At 30.4% G+C, this 21,371-nt stretch overlaps 1 protein-coding gene across 18 annotated transcripts in view; it reads left to right on the top strand.

Annotated features, from left to right (window-relative positions):
• Positions 1 to 19,064, top strand: part of LOC143236017 (eukaryotic translation initiation factor 4E-binding protein Mextli-like) — a 37,456-nt gene extending 18,392 nt beyond the window's left edge. For 9 of the 18 annotated variants that reach the window (XM_076474223.1, XM_076474211.1, XM_076474214.1 and 6 more), the window contains 10 exons: positions 941 to 1,001; positions 3,940 to 4,009; positions 4,725 to 4,943; positions 6,728 to 6,775; positions 7,932 to 8,026; positions 8,318 to 8,522; positions 12,207 to 12,318; positions 14,698 to 14,813; positions 15,573 to 15,815; positions 16,215 to 19,064. In XM_076474223.1, the coding sequence (XP_076330338.1) occupies positions 941 to 1,001; positions 3,940 to 4,009; positions 4,725 to 4,943; positions 6,728 to 6,775; positions 7,932 to 8,026; positions 8,318 to 8,522; positions 12,207 to 12,318; positions 14,698 to 14,813; positions 15,573 to 15,815; positions 16,215 to 16,337 (1,292 nt within the window). In that variant the 3' untranslated portion in view covers positions 16,338 to 19,064. Of the gene's footprint in view, positions 1 to 940; positions 1,002 to 3,939; positions 4,010 to 4,724; positions 4,944 to 6,727; positions 6,776 to 7,931; positions 8,027 to 8,317; positions 8,523 to 12,206; positions 12,319 to 14,697; positions 14,814 to 15,553; positions 15,816 to 16,214 lie in introns of those variants that run through there. The other 9 variants (XM_076474212.1, XM_076474221.1, XM_076474224.1 and 6 more) reach the window with 5 other exon arrangements.
• Positions 19,065 to 21,371: the final 2,307 nt, after the last annotated feature.

The raw sequence follows: 21,371 nt of genomic DNA, 5'->3' as shown, positions 1-21,371 counted from the left end.
ATCTCATTAACCCTGCTGATTTTATGAAAATTTGTCTTGCATGATTTTCTACTGAAGTAATCCAAATTGGAATGTTCTTGGTTCAGTTTTATTCCTTCTTAATTAAGCTTTCACATGTATACATTTCTTTATTTTAAAAAAATATGGTTATAATTTACTTTCGGTGTTGCTCTCTGTCTGTCTATTTGATATCATTGTTACCATTACATCACATTCAGTCTTTCAGTATTTTATAATTATTCTTTTGTATGTTTTTTTTTACTTGTGTATTATTATATTCCAGCATAAGAATATACACACACTTGAGCAAAAACAAATTGTTTTATCCTTTACAATTTTGGTTCTCAATCTGTGGTCCATGATAGTAAAGACTGAGTTTCTTTATTATAGACTAAAAAATAAAATGCATTATGTAATGTTCAATTAAAATATTTTATTTGAAAATATGATTAATTTGTATATTTCATGTCAATGGGACTTTTATACAATGTGGGTTCTACTTGTACAGATACATATCTGAATATGGGAGATCTGTGAGATTGACTTTTATTCGTGAGTGAAAACAAAGTTGAGGACTACTGACTTAGAGATTTGTTTTACTTGAAACAACTAAGCATTTCAAGTGACAAAATTTAAAAACCTTTCTTTTTTTCATTAACATTTATATTCATTTTATATAAAACCTTTATCGTAACTGAAAATATTTAAATATATCATTTGTCTGTTAACTCTTTATTACATGAAGCTTGTTAAGTAAAAATTGTGCTAAAATATTTCTATTGTCAACTACAATGGCTCTGATTTTGAAATTTCTGAACAAGAGTGATTATCTTTAGTTGATGGTGGATGCAGTGACATAGTTACATCTGTTACATTTTAAAAATTACAACCATAGTTAGGTGCTATAAAGAACTTACTGTTATTCTCTTACTTTCCATAGTTAGCTCTGGTACAGTGGATCGTCTTGTACAGATCACTGGTTCCAGTGAAGAATCAATACAGTAAGTTTCAAGTCCATCTGGCATATAGATGTTATCACTAACTGTAAAAGGAGTATTCTTATCATTATCTTAAAAGGAGTTATCTTTGTCGTTTTGTCAAAGAATGCTTTAACACTTTTTTTTTTTTTTTGTAATGCTCAATAATAACATCACCATTAGCAACAAAACTGTTATCTGATTCTTGTTAGATTAACTATGGTGTTAAATGATCAATATTCATGTTGTTTTGTTAGAAAGGTTTGTTTTTATTTTTTATTCTTTTTGATAACTTTGGTGATATAACAGCAAAATTGTTTTTAATCTGGAAGTTTTTATGATATTGAATTGTAGCTACAAGCAAAATAAAATTTATTAAGTAGTGTTTCAGCTAAAACTTGTATTAAGCTTAATACTTAATTAGACTACAAATGGGTTATTACTAATTGTATAGAATGTTTAAAATGTTTTAATGGTGAATAAAATTAATGTTTTGGTATTTTAACACACACTATATACTTGGCCTTAAAACATAAAGATGACAAAGGTTTATTACTACCAAATGTCTTTTATCCTTTGAAAAGAGTTACATTTATGTTGAAATGTCTGCACCGTCCTTTTTACTTCTGGACTTAGAATACAGTAAAGTCTCATTGAGAATGCACACATACTTTTGTTCACTACAATGTTTCACTTTTATGTGTAGTTTTTGATAAAAAAATGTTTTGATTAAAGAATTACTTTGAGACTGATGAAATAAGTGAAGAGTAGGTGCGTTTTTGTTTCTTAAATTCTGTAATTTTTATTATCGTTCATCAATGGTTTTTTTGTCATTTTTGATGGGCTTTTATACTAGTATGGATACATATCAATGTATAGTAATGGGAAATAGTTATGGGAACACATGTTGCACATACAGGAGTCACAAATTAGTAATGTCAACTAGAAATTGAATTTATTATTGAAATAAAAAATTATCACAGACAAGAAAAAAGACAAGTGAACAAGTTTTTCTCTGAGCTCTTTCTGTATACTTTCTTTTCCCCCATGTTGCTATGCTGATTATTAATTTGATTGTGCTGTATTTTTTCTGTTGTTACTTGTTACTTTTTATTATTCAATGTGGGCAAATAAATCCCAGTTTCTATTGTTAAACAACAGTCAACAACAAATTTGAAAGCAAAGAGGAAGATGGTATTGTAGTCAATGTACACCACCTAAAGTGAAACATTTGAACCTTTTGATTTGGTTATCTCTTCTCTGAAGTAATTGAGTGCCTACTTTCTGTTGAGGTTTCATGTTAACGTGTATCTTAATATTCTGAAAATAATATTTATACCTGCATTTATAGCAGTGCCATTGGCAAAATCTGTACTCAACCATTATCTATCTTGTAAAAAAAAAAACAATTTGAAACATTTTCTACTTGGATCACTTTGATTATTGACACTGCCATTTTTCTTCACGCATGAGAGACTTGCATATACTTCATATTGAAATTTGTAGTCCTGTAATTTGTTGCATGGAGTATTCTGACCAGTCAAAGCTTTTATTTCTCCACACTTATCCTGGAAGTCTTGACCAGGCTCACATTACTACTCCTGAGCTGTGTGACTGTGCTTTACCCTCATGTTGTAGTTGCTAATTGGTTGGTTGACAGTCAATTACAGTGTAAGCTATCAGCATGTGACTGCACTCTGAAGTTGTTAGTTTTAACTTGGCAAAGGGATGCCATTCTCATACTGTCTGGTTTATGTACTTGTTTTTCACTGCTTCACTCGGAATGAACATGTAATTTAAAACTATAATGGTTTAAAATTAAAAAAAAAAAGTAACTGAATAATTCACAAAATTGTAAATGGATAAATTGTCTGCATTTACCCTTAATTACACCATTTAGACAATTCTTAGATTGTAACATGGGCTATTTGTTCACATTGATATACACATCACACAATGTGACTATAAAGGACAAAAGTGTAATGCATGTGTACTGTTTAAGGTGTAAGTATTTGTGCAGACTGCTCCAGCATCAGGGCTTGTAGAAAAATTAGATATGATTGATAAAATCTGGTTCCTTTGTAAATTGTAAGATATCTTTTGAAGTATTACTCATTAATATATTTATTTCTCAATTGTTCTTTTTCCTAAGAAGCTAGCATCACCTACAAAACATTTCTTAAGATTTAATTTCAATTCAAAACTACTTCTACTTATATTAACTTAACATAGGAGCTGAAATAAAATGTAACTCTTTATGTATAGTGGTAAAAAGTCTTGATGTCTAAAATTGTAGATGTATGTTAACATAGACAGTTATGATTCCAAGTAACACAAAGAGAAGGCTCGCCATGGCCAGGTGGGTTGAGGTGTTTGACTTGTAATCTGAGGGTTGTAGGTTCAAATTCTGGTCACACCAAACATGCTAGCCCTTTCAGCCGTGGGTGTGTTATAATGTGATGGTCAATCCCACTATTTGTTGGTAAAAGAGTAGCCCAAGAATTGGTGGTAGGTGGTGATGACTAGCTGCTTTCCCTCTAGTCTTGCACTGCTAAATTAGGGAAGGCTAGTGCAGATAACCCTCAAGTAGCTTTGTTCGAAATTCAAAAACAAAAAAACAAACAAAGAGAAATGTCATAAGTGCATTGAATTGAATGGAGGGCTGAATGGAAATATGCTAACACAGCATTGAAACAAATTTAAAACATTTGGAAAAACTAGATGATTGTTGGTTCATAGCATAGATCTTCTTTAAAGTTAGTATTGTATTTGCATTATTGTCTTTACTGCTCATAAAAGTGATTTATTTATTTGTAAAAAAAAATGAATAAATAAAAGTTCAAAATTTATTTTCCACATATTTACTTCATAGGAAATTTGATTGCTCTGTTCATCAATTAATTTATGTTAGTGTTTGTGGATGAATCTGTTTTGGTATTATTGATTTTGTCTTTTTTATTAGGCATGCTAAGCTTTTAATTGAAGACACAATTCGCTGTAATGCCTCGCCAGCAAGGGTAACTATAGGTCATGTAATTGAACTTTCACTCTTGATTGATAACCTATTGTAAAGTTTATAGTCGATAGAATTTGCAAGTTTGTATTGGTAACTATTATAGATATAAAGCTTGTAATAAAAACAAAATGTAGTATAGATGTTTTACTTGCATCTACATATCTTTTAAGCAATGGTAGACAAAATGTTTGCTGTTAAATCACATGCAGTTTCATGTTTTATCAAAAAATAAAGTACTGAGTGTCAAGAGTTGTTTAAATATGCAAATAATTTTCCTAGTATAATTGTTTGTTTTGACAATAAACTGCAAAATCTTAAAAATTTAAATTTTAAAAGGTAAATTTTAGAGGCCCTGTGGTTAACTAAGAACTTGTGTGTATTTATAATTATCAAATGTGAAAGATGGTTCATTATATAAAATGTAATTCTATTTAATTTCATATAAAATTTATAACCGAGTCATTTCATGAGAAAAACAAAGCTAAACTGAGTTCTGTGTATACAGAAAGTGGTTTCATGTGTTTTTCAACCCTAGCCTCGAGATTATGTTAAAATACACATAATTCATAATCTTGGGTGAATTCATAAAAGTTATATAAGTGTTAATTTAGCTGTTTTATTTTGTAGGCAAACATAACTATACAAGAGCTGAACTTGGTACATTCTGCAGAATACAAACTGGTCATATTTTGAGAGTAAAAATGTAGAATAATTTTGTTTTTCTTTTTTAGGAAAGTATAGAACGTGAGTGTAGTGGATCCTCATCAAGCTTGGCAAGTAATCTATCCGAGGACAGCAGTGCTATTCAGACCCCTCTCAGTGTTGGAGATAGAAAATCTCTTATCCACAGCTATAGCACAGAAGATGTTGCATTTGGTGAATATAGCCATACCGTGTATGTTGGGAGGAATACTATTAAACTTTCCAGTGACAAAAAGGATTTAGTAACAGTAAGGAAAGATTATCAACACCTTAAGTCTAATTGGCTAAAAAAATCTGTCCATGTTTTGTTATATTAGTATGTGGCTGTAAGAGTATTTTTTCTATATAATGTATAGCCATAACATTCCTTAGTAAAGTATGCATCTGTATAAAATCAGCATGTTTTAAATATTTAGAATATTGAAATATACTAATTATGCAAGAAAACAAGTTACAAAGTTGGGAATATTTCCATTTCATTAAGATATCATTCATGTAGAGTGTAGTTTACCATATAGGAAAATAATTGTGTATGTGTAATATATATATTACCACACACATATACAAACATTTGCATTTATTATCCAGTCTGAATTTGAATAATATTTTAAAGATTACAAGAAACCAACTAAGGAATATGAATTAAAGTAAATTTTGTGTTACAGAATAAATAAACACTTTTATGAATTTATCATTCAGTTACAGTAGTTGATTTTCTCTCAAAATACAAAATGTTTTCAGCATAAGTAGATGGATGGAAACGTATTGTTCAACCAAAAGTATAATCTTGTATTATACAACTTGTTCATATCTTTTAACACTTTAGAAAAGGTGGAAGTTATTTTACTACCATAGTAGAGGGATGGAGCAAACCAAGATTTTTTTATTTTTCCTAGTTAGCTGTTAAGTCTTCAGTACAAGAGTCTTGACTAAAAACATGGTTGGGTAATTTTGTATATTGTAGATTGTTAATGTGATGTTGATCCACATTTAATGTTTGTTATTCCAATGTGGTCTTACCTCTACTCACACAAAACTTTTTCAATCTTTTTGTTTCTGTCCTCTGGGCATTTCTAAAAATAATTTATGCTTAGTGTATCAGTCTATATACCCCACCAATTTCATACCATTGATGAACATTTACATAGCATGTGACTACTCTCAACCAATAGTATTGCACCACCTATAGTGGTGCAGCTGTGCTATTACCACATGGTCCTCACTTTCTTGATTGACACTACATCATTTGCACATGTTTTCATGTTTGGCTACCATTTCTGATTGAGCTTCTTTAGCATTTCAAATCCTTTTTTTAATTTGTTCAACAGTTTTCAAATTTTTGTGTTTGCCTTCAGTTGTTTTAATAATTCTTTTCTTTTGCATTTATTTTTTGTTTCTGAATCCTAAATGAACTTAGTATAAATTTTGAGGTTCAGTGTATGATTGAGGTTAAGTATCTTCATGGCTATGTTAGTTGTTTTTCTACTGTTGATTGCTTTACCTTTGGTTTCAGTGGTGTGTGCTTACACTGGCTCCTCCACCTTTTGCAGTGTGGGATTCTAGCTTTGTGTCTGAAAAAGTAAGACTGTATTAGAAGTTACAATTTTATTACACTAGGAAACTATTTCTGATAGGTATTTATCTCGCACACTTCCTATCCTTTGTCCCCACTGCTGGCATTATTTTTTTAGCTACTGCAAATTTTCAAAAGTGAGGACTGAGCATAAATAGCAGAGGAACTAGCTTTGCCAGTATAGCTGATGGAATACTTTTGGTTGAGAGTGAGTCACCAGCTATGTATATGTTCAGTAGTGGCACAAAATTGATGGAGTATATAGAATGGTGCACTGATTATGAAAATTTGTTTTTAGCAATGCTTAGAAGGGAGAAAAATTGAGATGGCTTGGTGTGAGGGAAGTAAGTACATATTAGAAATACATTTTCAGTGTATGAAAATGTAAACTTTGGTGTTTTTCTTCTTTTTTCCCCCTCAGGACTTGCATTTCATTCCCATACTTATTTTTATTTATAGATAGCAAAGTTAGTACTTGAAGAATTTTTTGCTGAAAAGATTGAAAGAGTAAGTTGTTTTTTGTTGTTGTTTTTTTGGAGATTATTGTTGTAAAATTTAGTAAGAATATTTGTTTCTTTAATGTTGATATATTTTACATATTGTATATAGTCACCTGGTGTGTGATCAGTAAGTTTATGGACTTAGTGCCAAAATTTTAAGTTTTATTTCCTGTTTGGAACAGAGCTTAAATAGACAATTGTTGTAGCCTTGCATTAAATCAATAATAGCATTACATTTAATAAGCATACTATATAAAAAAAGGAAATATATCTTTTTGTAGGCTGTTTTCTGACAAACCAATTTTAATTACCCTCTGAATCAGTTATACTTGTGATCCAAAATGTTTCATTTGATGATCAAGAATAACCAAACAGTGTGAAAATTACAATAGCTTGTATCAAGCTACAGTAATAACATGGTTCACACTGAATTACTCAGATCAATTTCAAGCACTGTTTAAAGGCTTTCTGTGTACTCTCAGAAAGTTCTTCAAGCAATTGTTTTTTCAAAGCTAAAAATCTACATAAAAATCGGATATCACTGAAAATTTTATAAACTTCCTATTTATTTGTTAAACATATGAACACAGACTAAAAAGAAATGGAAGATTATTTATTACACTCAACTCTTTTAACACATTTTATAAATGTGTGTTGTAAAATGTTTTTATAATCATTTTCATATTGTTTCATTTTTATCAATCACTTCCTTCAGCAAAATATATTTGTGTGTGTGCGTGTAAATATTTTCTAAATAGGCTGATCACAGTCCAGTGGTGAACATGTTGGATTGTCAGTCTGAGGTTTCATGGTTGTGCCTGTTAATGGAAATAATAATAAAAACAAAATTTTTTATACTTTGGGACTGCTGTTGCTTTATTTATGAGTAGCTGCCAAAACCCACTATTCAATTAAAAAGACCAATAGTTTGTGAGGAATGGTGTTGACTAACTGCCTTCCCTCTAATCTGTTACTCTAAATTAGGGACAGCTAGTACAGATAACCTTTGAGTATTTTTGCATGAAACATAAACTTTTCTAATGAATGCTTCATAAGTGATTGTGGTATTAAAATATTTTGAAAGAATAAACGGCAAAATGTAGCTTGCATGTTATTACTCACAAAATTCTAAGGTTAACAAACTGTATTAATTTTTGTTTTAGCAAAAGCCTCAGACAGTAAGTAATAGACATCCACTGAGCATGTTTTCTGCAGACTCTAGTTCATTTCAGCAAAACTCAGGCCAGTGGAACTACAGGTACTGAACTCACTTTATTTTCTAAAATTAAACCTTTTTGTTATCAAGTAAACTGAAGTTATTTTTGTACGTTTGTTGTTAGTAAATAAAGTATTATTGTATTACTGGCAGTATTCTACTGTATAAAGTTTGAAAAAGTTAACTTTTTATTTTACATTTTGTAGTATTTAGAACATCAGCTGTCTTTTCTTAGAATTTTTTGGTATAAAATTAAATATATAATTATCATAAAAGTGTAAAAAGCACATATTAATTATTATAAATTGACTGTTAAACCTTATGTTTGTCTAGTGGTGGAGAGGATGTTCCCTATTTCTTGCTTCCCTGCCATACTGATCCAACAACTAAGGTTTCAACATGGTTCTGTGATGATTCTAAAACAGGCCAAGTAGAAAAAGAGGCTAGTCTTCACAATAGCAGCTCCAGCAATGAAGGAACATACAAAGCTAGAGAAGATGCTAGTCCAAGTGATGATGAAAAGTCTACCAATAAAGAGGTATTTTATTCATAGTTTAACATCAGTATGATTCTGTTAGCATTGTGTTCCTGTTTCCATAATGACAGGGTCTTTGTAAGATTTATAACACAGATGTTGAGTGTTGCAACTCGTGGTGGAGCATTTCTCTGTTTAGGTGAGTTTGAAACAAATATTTTATTTAGTTGTTTAAAGCATACTTTAAAAGTTTTTACAAAAAAAATGTCAGTCTTGTAATGGTTTTCATTAATATAGTAGATATGAAATATTAGTAAACAAATAACTTCCAGATTCTTGAGTTCCAAATTTTTAGTTGGTTTGTTTTAATATATTTGCCACGATCTTGAACTTAAAGCTTAGGTTTGTGTTTGCAGACAAAGTATAAGATTCTTCCATTATGGATTTAAACTGTAATTATATCTCTTTTTTCCCCCCCATTCTTCTCTTAAAAAACTGTAGGCTTATTAGATGGATTATATATATAATGTGTGTACGGAGTACTTTACAGTAAGGTTGTGGTAGTTGTATAACTTTTCAGTAAGTAACATGTACAGTTCCCTGAGTGTTATTGATTAATAACTTTTATTGTAATTAGATACTATTTTACATCCTAATAATTTTTCTGCCACCTTTAAGGAAGTCCTGAGAAGACCTATTTTGCTGGTATTGGCCAGGATTTGATTTTGGACATGTTTGATGGAAGTCTAGTATGTTAACCACTGAACTGGAATTTTTCTCATTATAACTTGAATGAACAAATCTTTACTGGTTCACTAGTTCTTTTAGTTCTTTTGAATGATAGTAAATTTCATCCAATGAAATGCAAAAAAAAGTTGTTAAAATTAAACTAAACAAATAATATTATATTGCAAATTGTTATCCTAAAACTCCAGCTTCTAAATGCCTATAATAAAATTGATAATTATTAGAGTGCACATATTTATTCTAGTTTACACCATAAGAATCATTGTTAGTGAAAATTAGGAATATAAGTAACCTAGACTTCTACTAACCTGTTGTATCCCAACTAGCCTTATGACCATGATATAACGTGAAAGGCCTCATTGATTCTAGATATGGCTGATGTGGTGTTGTTGACATATATTCTTTTTTCTTTCTTTCGTTCCTTCTATAATACATCTCTTGCATAGAAATAGAAAAGAATGATTAAATAAGCCTTCTTCATTCACTTAACTGATAACGTAAAAGTCAGCATAACCTAGGTAATTTTCTTAAACATTCAAATAGTTGATACAAGTTTTAATATGGAAATCCAAGTTAACTGGATAGTGTTCTGTACCATAGAAAAGATGACTGAGGATTTAATCTTGGTAATCATCAACATAAGAAATAGCAACTTGAATGTAGGATAAAAACTAGTTCATGATTAGTATACAATTATAATATTAAAATAATCAAGTTACTGATTAGTAATTAAACTAAGTTATCATATAAGCTGCTAAACATGATTGCTGTATACAGTAATTGCTTTTGACTATTTCATTTTGCTGTTTGATTGAGTAAAAAAAAATGCTGTAATTTATTGAATTATATACGTATATGTAGAAATTGTTAAAATACATTTTTTTTCAATGAAAGACAACTGTGGAAAACTATTAAATTTTTTTTTGTCATTAACTTGAATAAACCAATCATAAGAGCTCAATGTGTCCAACTAGTGATTGTACAATAAACTGAGTTTATAATATCTTCAAAATAATCTACACTTGTTTTCTAGACAATTAGTGAAAAAGGATATTGTTCAGTTAATCAAGTTTTTGCCAAGGAATTTCCTCAACTTTTATGGCAAACATTTAAAAGGAATTTGAAATTAAAGTTGATTTTGTATCATTCGTTTCTGAGCAAAGGACATCCTTTTTTGTTCCTTTTCATGGTTATAGGTTTTGTAATTAGAAATACCCACTTCAGAATGACCTGTAATAATTTCATTTTATAAGAATATTTCAGGTGCATTGTTGCCCTTGTATCTATTTCTTTGATTGTTGATAATTCAGTCTGATAACCATGACATTGCAACTTACATTGTAATGAGCTTGTTTCTTCAGTCATCTTTCTGTAAAATGTTTATGAACATTTGGCTTGTTAGCCTTTTTATCTTCAAATTGTTCTTTATTATCTAGTTATAATGGTACAAAAAGATATGCCCAGCTCCTACTGCAGTGGGATTTTGCCTGAAGGATCCTCTTTCATACAATTTTTTTTTTTTTTTTAAATTTGCATTGGTGACATTGTTGTGGATTGAATTTGAGTCATGGCATTGAAGCCTGTTATTCTCCTAAATGCTCTCTATTATGCAAGGTTTTCTACTTCCATGTAAAACTATGAAAGTTCACTTCAAAAAGTATTTTGTTTTATGGTTCTACAGTGTTTAATAATTTTGCTATATGAACATTTCTTTTCTGAAGAAGCTTTTTATATTATTTCAAGCAAAAGTCTATCCATTTCAGCATTACATTATTGAACATTTGAGAATTTTCTGTGAACTAAGTAGAGAGGTGCTAAACATGTCACCAGAACTTGCATCTCTAGGGATATGTCACTATGTTAGCATCTACAAATAATTCAAATACAGTACAAAAACCTTTTATATAACTTCAGAGCTAGCTTGCAGATCAGTTGCTTAATCCTTAAAGTAATCAAGAATTCTTATGTTTTTAAAAAATAATTCTACCATAGGAAATGGAAGAAGAAAAGTATTCATAGTAGGTTATAACATGCAGTTTATTTCATTATTATAACAATAACTATATCATTTACTACTCATGCCTCTGAGGCACCAGTGAATAAAAGATTAAATAGAAAAAATTAGCTCTTTGAAATTTTTCTGTCAAATATTATAACTTTTATTATACCTAATCATATAAAAAAATATCACAATCCTACAGCAAAATTGGAACATGTATGTATCATAATTGGTTATACAAGAAACTGTGCAAGTGATGTATTTATGTTGGTGTGAAACACGGATACATAAGTTCACTATGAGATTAAACATTATCTGACATTCATCATATTAATAAATACTTATGGTGATGAACATGCCTTTTGACTATTGCAAGAAGGTAATTTAGCAGCTCACATCATTAGAATGTTCCTTTGATTGGGTTGACTATCCTGGCTGGTTTCAATGATGATCAAACCCAAATTGTGGAAGGATATAGTGATCTTGTGTGCGCACACACGAGTTACAATTTTGGATATAATTATACCATTTAGGATGTTTTTGATAAAGTTATACTGTTCTTTGAAAGAAAGCTAAAAAAGTATTTGGTTTTTTTAAATATTTTAATCTTTTCTGTGTGAAAGAACAATTGAAATTGAGATGTAATAGCTTGAGCCTACAATATTCCACCTACATTTTTTTGTTTGTGGTCTTCATTGCTTTACTAGTGAATGAAACACATGATTTTAACTTGTATCTAAACACAACTTTAACTTTCATGGTTGCATGAGGTTAATGACAACCATTTGCCATTTGTTAAATCCATCATTTATATAAGACTTTGAGATTAGCAAAGAATGTAAATTTAGGAAAAAAAGAGTAATTTTTATTAATAAATACAGTTTTGTTTTACTGATAATCTGGCAAAACTGTTGATATTGAGATGTTGGATCATGCTATTCTAGTATATCCATCTACACATACACTTGTTTTCAAATGGATATATTCATTCTCTCCTTCAGGTTGTCAAGCTACCTTTAGACTCGCCACTTCAAAGTTTGCAGTCAGAAAGTGAATCAAAGCCTTTCATTTCAGGAACACCTTCAAACAACATGGCTAATGAACTAATGAAAGGTAGGAAGAGGTTTTGTCTTATTTCAGAATGGCTCTATTGGTCTTTTCTTGTGCGTTTTTTTTTTTTTTTTAAATCAGATTTGTAGAATGTTACTGTATTGTCTTTAGTTCAGTACTACAGATTGCTGGACATGGATATATACTATGAAGAATTACAAGCCTTTTCTGTATTCTGGCTATGAAAGTGCATCTTTTCAGTTTGTCCCTAACGAAGGAAAGTCTACTTTTCTTAAGTGCCAGAGTTATAAGGTGTGCATAATGTTGATGGCAGTCCTGAGCTATCATTTATATAAAACAAGAATCAAGCAACCAGTCATGTAATACTGATATGCAGATGTCTACAACTTGAGTCACTGTCCACAAATGGTGATTTGGTGCTACAGACTTTGCAGCCAAAGTTACAATATGTAAACATTTGTTAATGATGAATACAACCATAATAAATAGTAATGCATAGTGTTACATAGTGAATTTTTGTTATGGTTTTGCTTACCATTCGTTTAGTATTCCTTTTATTATTTAGTTCAACTATGAATTTTAGTTAGTGCTAACTTACCTTCTAGCTAGAGCTCATTGAATTTGTTTGTGCTTGTAGTGATAAACTAACACAAGCTTACCCTAGCAGTAAGGTAGAGATTTTAATGTTGTGAAAGATTATGTAAATTGGTTAGTTACGTGGGATGTAATATCATGGTCTAACCACTAAATAAAGTCTTCCTTGATCTTAAACAAGCTTAGTTCACAAGAGATGGTTAGAATGAATTATTGCTGATTGTTTCTCATCATTATAATTAGTATTGAAAAGTGGTTTAATTTTGGAATAATGTTTTGTTTTTTTTCTTCAGGTTCTTTTTCCTAATTTCTTTTAGTTATTGAAATCAGTAACATTGATATTTATATTATGCTATGTATTAATGTTTGCATAGAGTCCTGGCCAGGCATTAATTTAATAACTTTTTTTCTATAAATGAAAAAAACCTGTATTCCAATTGTTTCAAAGTTTTCATTTAGATATGTTGTTGTTGTTACAGTTTAATAACTTGTTTTTTGTTGTTGCTTTTTGTTTTGTTTTTTACTTTGGTTGTAGCAGCATTTTGTTTTAGTCTGTTACAATGTGGCAAGCTTAAACTGAATAGATCAATGACCTTCAGGAGAACTGTGATTTGCTGTTTTGTCAGAGTCAACTTCTAATTTATCAACACTACTTGGAGGTGAATCATGCTGTCAAGCATCTCAAACATGTTAAATCAGAGTTAAGTCCAGAGAACATGCTGACTAGTCCATTTATACAATGCCAATGCTTTCTTTTTTCCAAGAACATGATCACTAATTGGCATAGTTGGAGTTGCATTAGAAGAATGTTCTGGTAAGCTGCACCCATAATAAATACTATTATTTATAAAACTGCATCTCTCTATCATAGATATTTAAAGTGCCATGTTGCAGCACACAAGTCAGTATAGTGAACAATACTGATTTTTGCTCCAACCACTATGCTATCACTGTCATACATGCCTTCCATCCATGGATGTGGATGTGGTCTCAGACATTCTCCAAGTGAATACTCATCTTTCATCTAGCAGTAGTGCAAGATGAATTGCTGGCCTTGCTCACCTTTGAATTGATCCACGTTTTATAGATGCTACTGAAAACTGGCTGTGTTGTGGTAATGAGCTAGAGGTATGAAGGCCAACCGTATGAAACATGTTTCTGACTAATTGCATATTGATGGGTTGTTTTTAGCTTATGTTGTCAAATAATTGTTACCTTGTGGGGATTGTTGAGAAAGATCTATTCCACATGGGTCTCCTAATTGTACTAGATGTTGGAAAGTGTGCCCACATCCTGCTAACTACACTTTATGAGACTTTGTAGCCATTCTGCAATCATTTGTTGTATTTAACAAACTACCACTGACCTATTTTCTCAACACGGAAATTTTAGAATGTCTGTTAATATCTTGACATGTTTCACTATCAGTCAGAACCCCTTTTACACACACACACACACACACACACACACACACACACACACTAACTAACTAACTAACTAACTAACTAGGAGTGCACACTCTTTTTGTTCACCTTCTACATTAACTGATCTATCCATGTCAGATCATTATACAGGCCATTGAACACTTATTTTTGCATAGATAAACTTGGGAATGCCATTGACATTATTTAGAAACATTTGTTGTTTCATTTCGGAGCTAATGTATAAAAAAAGTACAATTATGCTTTTTTTGGTTTTTTGTAACCAGTTTATTCAGTGCTATTTTAGTATTTTGCATAGATTGTTCTCTCAGAATATTTTTTATGTTGAATTAAGTACAATGTTAAGTTGTGAAAGATGTAATGGGACCAGCTGATTCTAATTTAGTACCTAGTCACCCTGAAGTGTGTACTGGAGTTAACTGTGTTGTTCCTGAAGTTGGTTCTGTAAGAGTTGTTCGTCGGCCACTATTTCCTGATAGTAGAAAGGAAGCATGTGAACAGGTAATACAAATTTTACTACGAGTTCCTAAAGTAACATGCTTTTCTAAGTTAGCTAAAGGTGAAGTATGTCGTGTTTTTTTGTCAGAAAATAATTTGATTTTATGCAATTGATGAAGGATGAGTGATTTTGAAATGTAGAGCTATGAAGTTTTTAATTTGTAGTTTAATTTTATGTCACACTTTTTTATATATTTATTTTACTTGTAAATTTTATCAATTATGACTTTTCTTTCATTCATGACATTGTTATTTGTCTGCAATCAGTTTATCTGTGAACCTTAAACTTTATACTGCTGATAACTGGTCAGATGCAATGTGACCAATGGTCAAGAGAAGATATGGCATTGTTGGTAGATATTTAGAATTAGTCCAGGTGTTTATTACTTTAATCTCAGTACCAACACTAGTGTGAAGTATAAATGTTTAGTTTTCATTATTTATACTTTTTACAATGCACTGCACTTACATGTGCAATTCTTGTACAACATTGTGTGTGTAAAGAATTATTATTCTAAAATGTTGAAGTCTGGTACAAATTTAACCACTTTAATCAATAGTTTTTGTTTACTACCACCACTTTTTGTATTATGATGCGAGGTGAATCGCTACATTTGAATTAACATAACTGAAAGGCTTGTTTAACTTCTATATATTAATATTTTTAAGGGAAGAGATTTTTTTTACACAAGTCTTATTTTAGAGGGAGATTAGAGGACTAACAAATTTTACTCTAATGAAAGCTTGTGTACTCTTGCTAAGGCTGAATCTGCTCCAACCATCAATGCTCTTAGTGCAAAAGCAAGGAGAACCCAATTTGCAAGAATGTCTAGTACTAATTCTGTTGTGGAATTCAATGAGGAGCCCACATCACCAGTGAGCAGTGTGTTTGGAATTTGTTACAGTCGAGACTTTCTCTTGGACTGTGCTTTATCTCCTCACAGTTCTGCTATACCTGCAGACCTGGCACGGATTGCAAAAGAAGCACCTAGTATCATTCGGCAGGTATGGGTTATTCTAAACTGTGGAACAATAGTCATGAATTCCCGAGCTTAATATACTAGGGTTATGTCATTTCATTATGATTTGATAAATAAAGTACTGAATGAAAACTAATTTTGAGCATAAACTTAGACTATGGTGGTTGACACAAACCTTCATTTTTGAGCCAAAATTTGGACCATGTTAGGTAACACAACTCTAGTTTCTTGCCTAAAACTTGGATATTTGATGTAAGCTGTGTTTCAGTATAAAGTATCACAGTTAAAGAGAATTTATTAAAGCTATAGCTGTATTTAATGTAAAGTATCAAATACATTAACTAAAATTAGTTTTAGTATAGAAAACCAGCAATGTTGCAAACCCTGTATAACTTAACACATTTATTTTCTCACCTCTTGAAAGACATCGACCACGTTCAGTCCAGTAGTCTTCAAAACTGGGACAGCTACCATGAAGAAAAAGCATATCCATAAAGGAGATACCACAAGGTTAAGTTCTTCAGATGACATCTTCAACAATAAGTGATACATAGAAATCTGTTATTATGTGTTCCTTACATTTGTAGTCAGAAGGTTTTTGATTTGTTTTTATACCTTTAACATGCGTTTTCACAGTGTATATGCTAAAGAGAGAGAGAGTGAGAGCCTTTAAATCATTAAAGTTCATATGTACTTTTCATTATTAAAACCACAGAACATTTTATGTGGGTATGTTAAGGCTCAATATTATGTGTAGATTCATTCATGCATAGCATGAACTGATAGCTCTGTAGGATTTTCGAGTTTTAAATCCTAGGTTTTAACCACTGAACTGTTCTGCTTCTCTATCCGTTCTGTAATTTATGTCAAACTATGTGTATGTACTATAGACCTTGTAATGTTTTTCATGTCACATATAGTATCATAGTTCAGCTTAATAGAGTTGTTGTTTAATTATTTATTTTGCTTTATCAAAAATTCAACAAAAATTATTTTGAGACTATCAGCCTCACTCTCATAGATTGTTATCCAAAAAAACTTGAGTTAACATTGTAAAGATAGCCAGTCACAAGGTGTTTTTTGAAACCTTCACAAGTGTCATCTGTGTACTACAGATCAAACTGCCCAGCCTGCTTATGGTATAACATCACTGTTTTGTTTTTGTGTGAAAACAAATAAAATAGCTCTTTACTGAAAGAGAAAAATTTACTCTCATTTTGTTAAAACTGTTCAGACAAGTGATTTTAACTTGAATCTTACAGAAATAATGAAATCGGTCTTTTTATCATCTTCCTAGAAGAGTTGACGGGGGGGGGGAATGTTGTTGAATCTAGTACCACAACTTGGAATTTTACTAAGATAGGCATTTCTGACTACAGTAAATCAATTTTACTTTATAGTATTGCCCTTGAATATGTGCACTTTTGTGTTGTTGAATCTGGTACCACAACTTGGAATTTTATAAGATAGGCATTTCTGACTACAGTAAATCAATTTTACTTTACAGTATTGCCCTTGAATATGTACACTTTTGTAATTACACAAGTATAGACAATTGTATTTATAATTTACATTCCAGTCTAAAGATGTCTAGCTGATTTGTATATCCAATAAAGTGGATAAGTGTGCTTTGCGTTTTATTTTTCTTCTTGATTTTGAACATTTTATGTACAGAATATAATTGGTAAAATAGCAAGTTATCCATGAAACCTCTAAAAGAAACTTCAGAGATGCACAATAATAGTACTTTTATTATGGAGAAAATCCAAATACTTTACAAGTGATATTTTTATATTTTTATTCAAATATTTTGTTTACTGTGTAATTTGATTTAATTTTGATTTAATACTTTTATTAATTTTGTTTGTAATGGTTTCTGTTTGGGGCATAACAAGACAGTATGGTACAGACTACAGTTGGAAAATTATTGAAACCATCTTGTTTTTCTGTTTGTTGTTATAAGAAACTTATTTAATTTAACATGTGCTTAACTAGTACATTGTCTCTCATATAATTAGGGAAGAAAAAATTTAAAACTTAAGTTTACTGAATCTTTCATGCCAATGAGTTGAAACTTTTCCAACATTGTTTTTAAAGTAGAATACATAATACAACACTTTTGTAACTTTTAAACCATAGATACTCTTTTACTTAACATGTTTTGAACTTTTATCTTTCTCTCTATGTGTTTGTACCACTTCTATGATTTTTGCAGGGTTCCAAGTTTAACAAGGGTTTTAGGCTACAATACATTTTTTGTGTAATTTACATGTGACTGCATGATCAGTGGTTGACTGTATAGACAAAGATGGAATTTCTAGATTTAGACAAGCTAAGTGTAGGTCTTTTGTTACCGTATTCATATCTTTTGACTTAGTTATAGCCTTGTTTCTTGTTGTCTGCTAGACAAACTATCTGACAAATATGTCAAAATGCTTATCATGTCTAAGTGTATTTGTTGCTGTTATTAAAAAAGAATAAGCAGCATGTTGCTGTTGATAGTGAATTTTTATTAATTCATTTCTAATCTCTGAAATGTTATTTTTTTAAACTGTTCTGTACTTTAGACAAATGTTGCATTTTTGCCACATAATCCATAATTTTTTTTGCATAACTACATTATAACCATAAATTTTTTTATTATGCATACTTTCAAACCATTGACCTCATAATTTCAGTTTCTTTGCAACTTAAACACTGGGGCCCTTTTTTTAACACACTTTAGTTGTTTGTTCATTGAATCTCATGTGTGAATAATGTCTTTCTACACTGTGTTTTGTGAATGGTTTATTTTATAAATTATTATACTAACTGATTAAACTCAAAAACCATGAATTAATTCAAAGTAATAAATCATAATGACAATATTTTGGTTGGAAATACTAATTTCAGTTAGTTGATTTATTTTCATGACATTAACCAATTTAATCCTCATTTCAGTTGATAATCATACATGAAACTAATAAATGTTATAGTTGATCATAAATTATTGATTAATCAAATTAATAGCCTAGTTTTACATTCCAGCAGTATATTAACTTTAGCTTTTACTTGCAAATGCTCTTAGTTTCTGGAGCTTTCATTTTCTGATACTTTCTGCTGTCGGGAAATTATTTTTTGTACATATTTCTTTTATACATTTTACCAGTTTTCATGTAAATATTTAATACTATTCATGAAGTTTCTTTAATTGTCTTTCTTCTGGACTGAGTTCTGTTTTGTTTATAGTTGTATGGTTTGGATACAAGAATATAGCAGTGTTTCTGTCTTGGAATATTTACTGTTCAACTATATGAATTATCCTTTACATTACTTCAGCTAAATGTCTGTGAACCTGACTACAAAGTTAATGTTTAGTTTACTTTCAAATACTACATTGCTTTGTATATGGATATTTTTTCTGCATTAGAGAAGAGGTTATATTTGTATAGTTGTGACAACTAATGGAGCAAATATGAATACTGTTATTTTCTAGCAAATGCAATAACTAAATAAGTTGTGAACTTATTGAACATATTTACCCTTTTCTTATTTCTTTCAATATTCTTCACTCTAAAACTAAGTAATATTTACTTTCTTATTTTCTGTTAGTTTCTAGTATTCATAATATTTAATCTAAACCCAGACATACTTATTTAAGCTGTTATAACCTCTTTATGTTTCCTGCTTTCTATTTTTTAAAGAATAGTTATTTTCTTCCACACCCTCTTGGATATTCTTTAATTTTAAGTGTTTTTATGTAACTTTTAGCCATAAACATTTTTTAGAAATGTATATATAATTTTTATTTAATTTATATGTTTATTGTTAAGCACAAAGGAAAACAATGGGCTATGTTCTGCTTATTGTACGTGTCTAAACCTGATTTTTAGAGTTTTAAGCCAACAGATGTACCACTGAGGGCCCAAAATCTTGGACCCAGGACCACGACTTGTCATTTGCTATGTAGAAGTTTCTCTGTTTTTTGTTGTTTTGTTTTTCTATCAATCAGTTTTCATCCATTCCTCTGCCATTCAATGGTTTGTGTTAATTTGAAATCTTTCTTTTGCCACATGTTGTTTTACTGCCCATTTCAGGCTAGTAATGTCTCTGACTAGGACAGTTAACTAACTTTTGAAGTCTCAAGTTTTTGAGTATTTAGCATTGTTTTTAAAACTGTTTATAGTGGTGATGATAGCTAACTGGCAAGCCAAGGTTGTTAATACTTTCTAACTCTACTGAACATATTTCAAAGTTTATCAGAGTGACTGAGATGAAAATTTCTTTTCTAGAATAAAATGATTAAGAAGATTATTTAAGTAAAAACTAATTTCCCTGAAAGAAGGATGTAGGAGTTACCTTTTTTAACCATTTGCTCAAGTAGTATGTTGTCTGTCAGTCAGTTAATAGACATTTAAAATAGCATTACATAAAAACTTATTTGAATGAATTACTGTTGGGTTCCAGAGCTTGTCTTATGGCCCTGGAAACTCTTGGGTTCTAGATTAACTTTTATACATCATTCACCTTTTCCTGAGAGTATATTTTTCAATTTCAATACATCTTTACTGGGGGCAATTTGAAAAGTTGGAGCCCCACTCCCCTACACCACCATCATAGGGTATCTAAGAGACATAAGAGTTGTATATGTAGCAACGATGACTTGTAAAATGGTTTACGTAAAATATATTTGGGGCATTGTGAAACACATCCAGGCTGTGAAGTGAGTAATATAAAAATAATTAGGTAATTTAAGAGTTAAAATTGTACATAACACCTGCTGAAAAGTAAATAATCCTGTAATATTTTTGAAATTTACTTTAGAAAAATGTGTGGACGTACAATGAAGTTTTAGGACTTCTGACCCCTAAAATATATGTTCCAGATCTTTAAACAAGGTACTAGAGAGAGTAATTATGACTGACGTTATTTAAGTAGTTACCAGAGAAATGTTTAGAAGTTTGCTGAAAAGCCATTTATTTGAGATGAAATGTTTAAGGATTTTTAAAGCTCAAAATAAACCCTTCGATTGCTCAAATTCTGTTACAAAATAATTTATATTATATTGCACATGAATGATATTTGTTGTGGAATTGCATCCAATTTTGATATAGTTTGCAACGTCTTCAAGAGCACAGAAGAATTTGGTTGATAATTTTAAGAAGATACGAGAAGTATTAATTTCGAGCACCGATATACTAATATTCAGTAGAATGGCAGAGGAACGTGGTGGACAGAGCACAGATAGCCCATTGTGTGACTTTGTGCTTAATTCAAAACAACAAATCCTTTCTACTTTCCATATTACGCCAAGGTTTGATTTTCATTCTTGTACTCAAGAAGACTTTTGGCCTACACCCACATTAAACAATAGGTAAATTAATATAAAAAGAATTACAAAATGTTATAATAAAATCTACCAACATGTAGATCATGAAATTGAACGTACTATCACTTGTAGCATCTGTATTTTCGTAAAATTTGGAAAACTCTCAATAAACATTACAAGTTTTTTAAAGCGAAATATTATATTTTTAAATTTATTTTTATTAAATATTTAACCAAATTTATAGTTTTGCTTATTTTGAAATTAAACATAAAG

This window comes from Tachypleus tridentatus, chromosome 13 (genome assembly GCF_004210375.1).
Source record: "Tachypleus tridentatus isolate NWPU-2018 chromosome 13, ASM421037v1, whole genome shotgun sequence".
NCBI classification, from domain to species: domain Eukaryota; kingdom Metazoa; phylum Arthropoda; class Merostomata; order Xiphosura; family Limulidae; genus Tachypleus; species Tachypleus tridentatus.
This window is presented reverse-complemented; position numbering and strand designations above follow the sequence as displayed.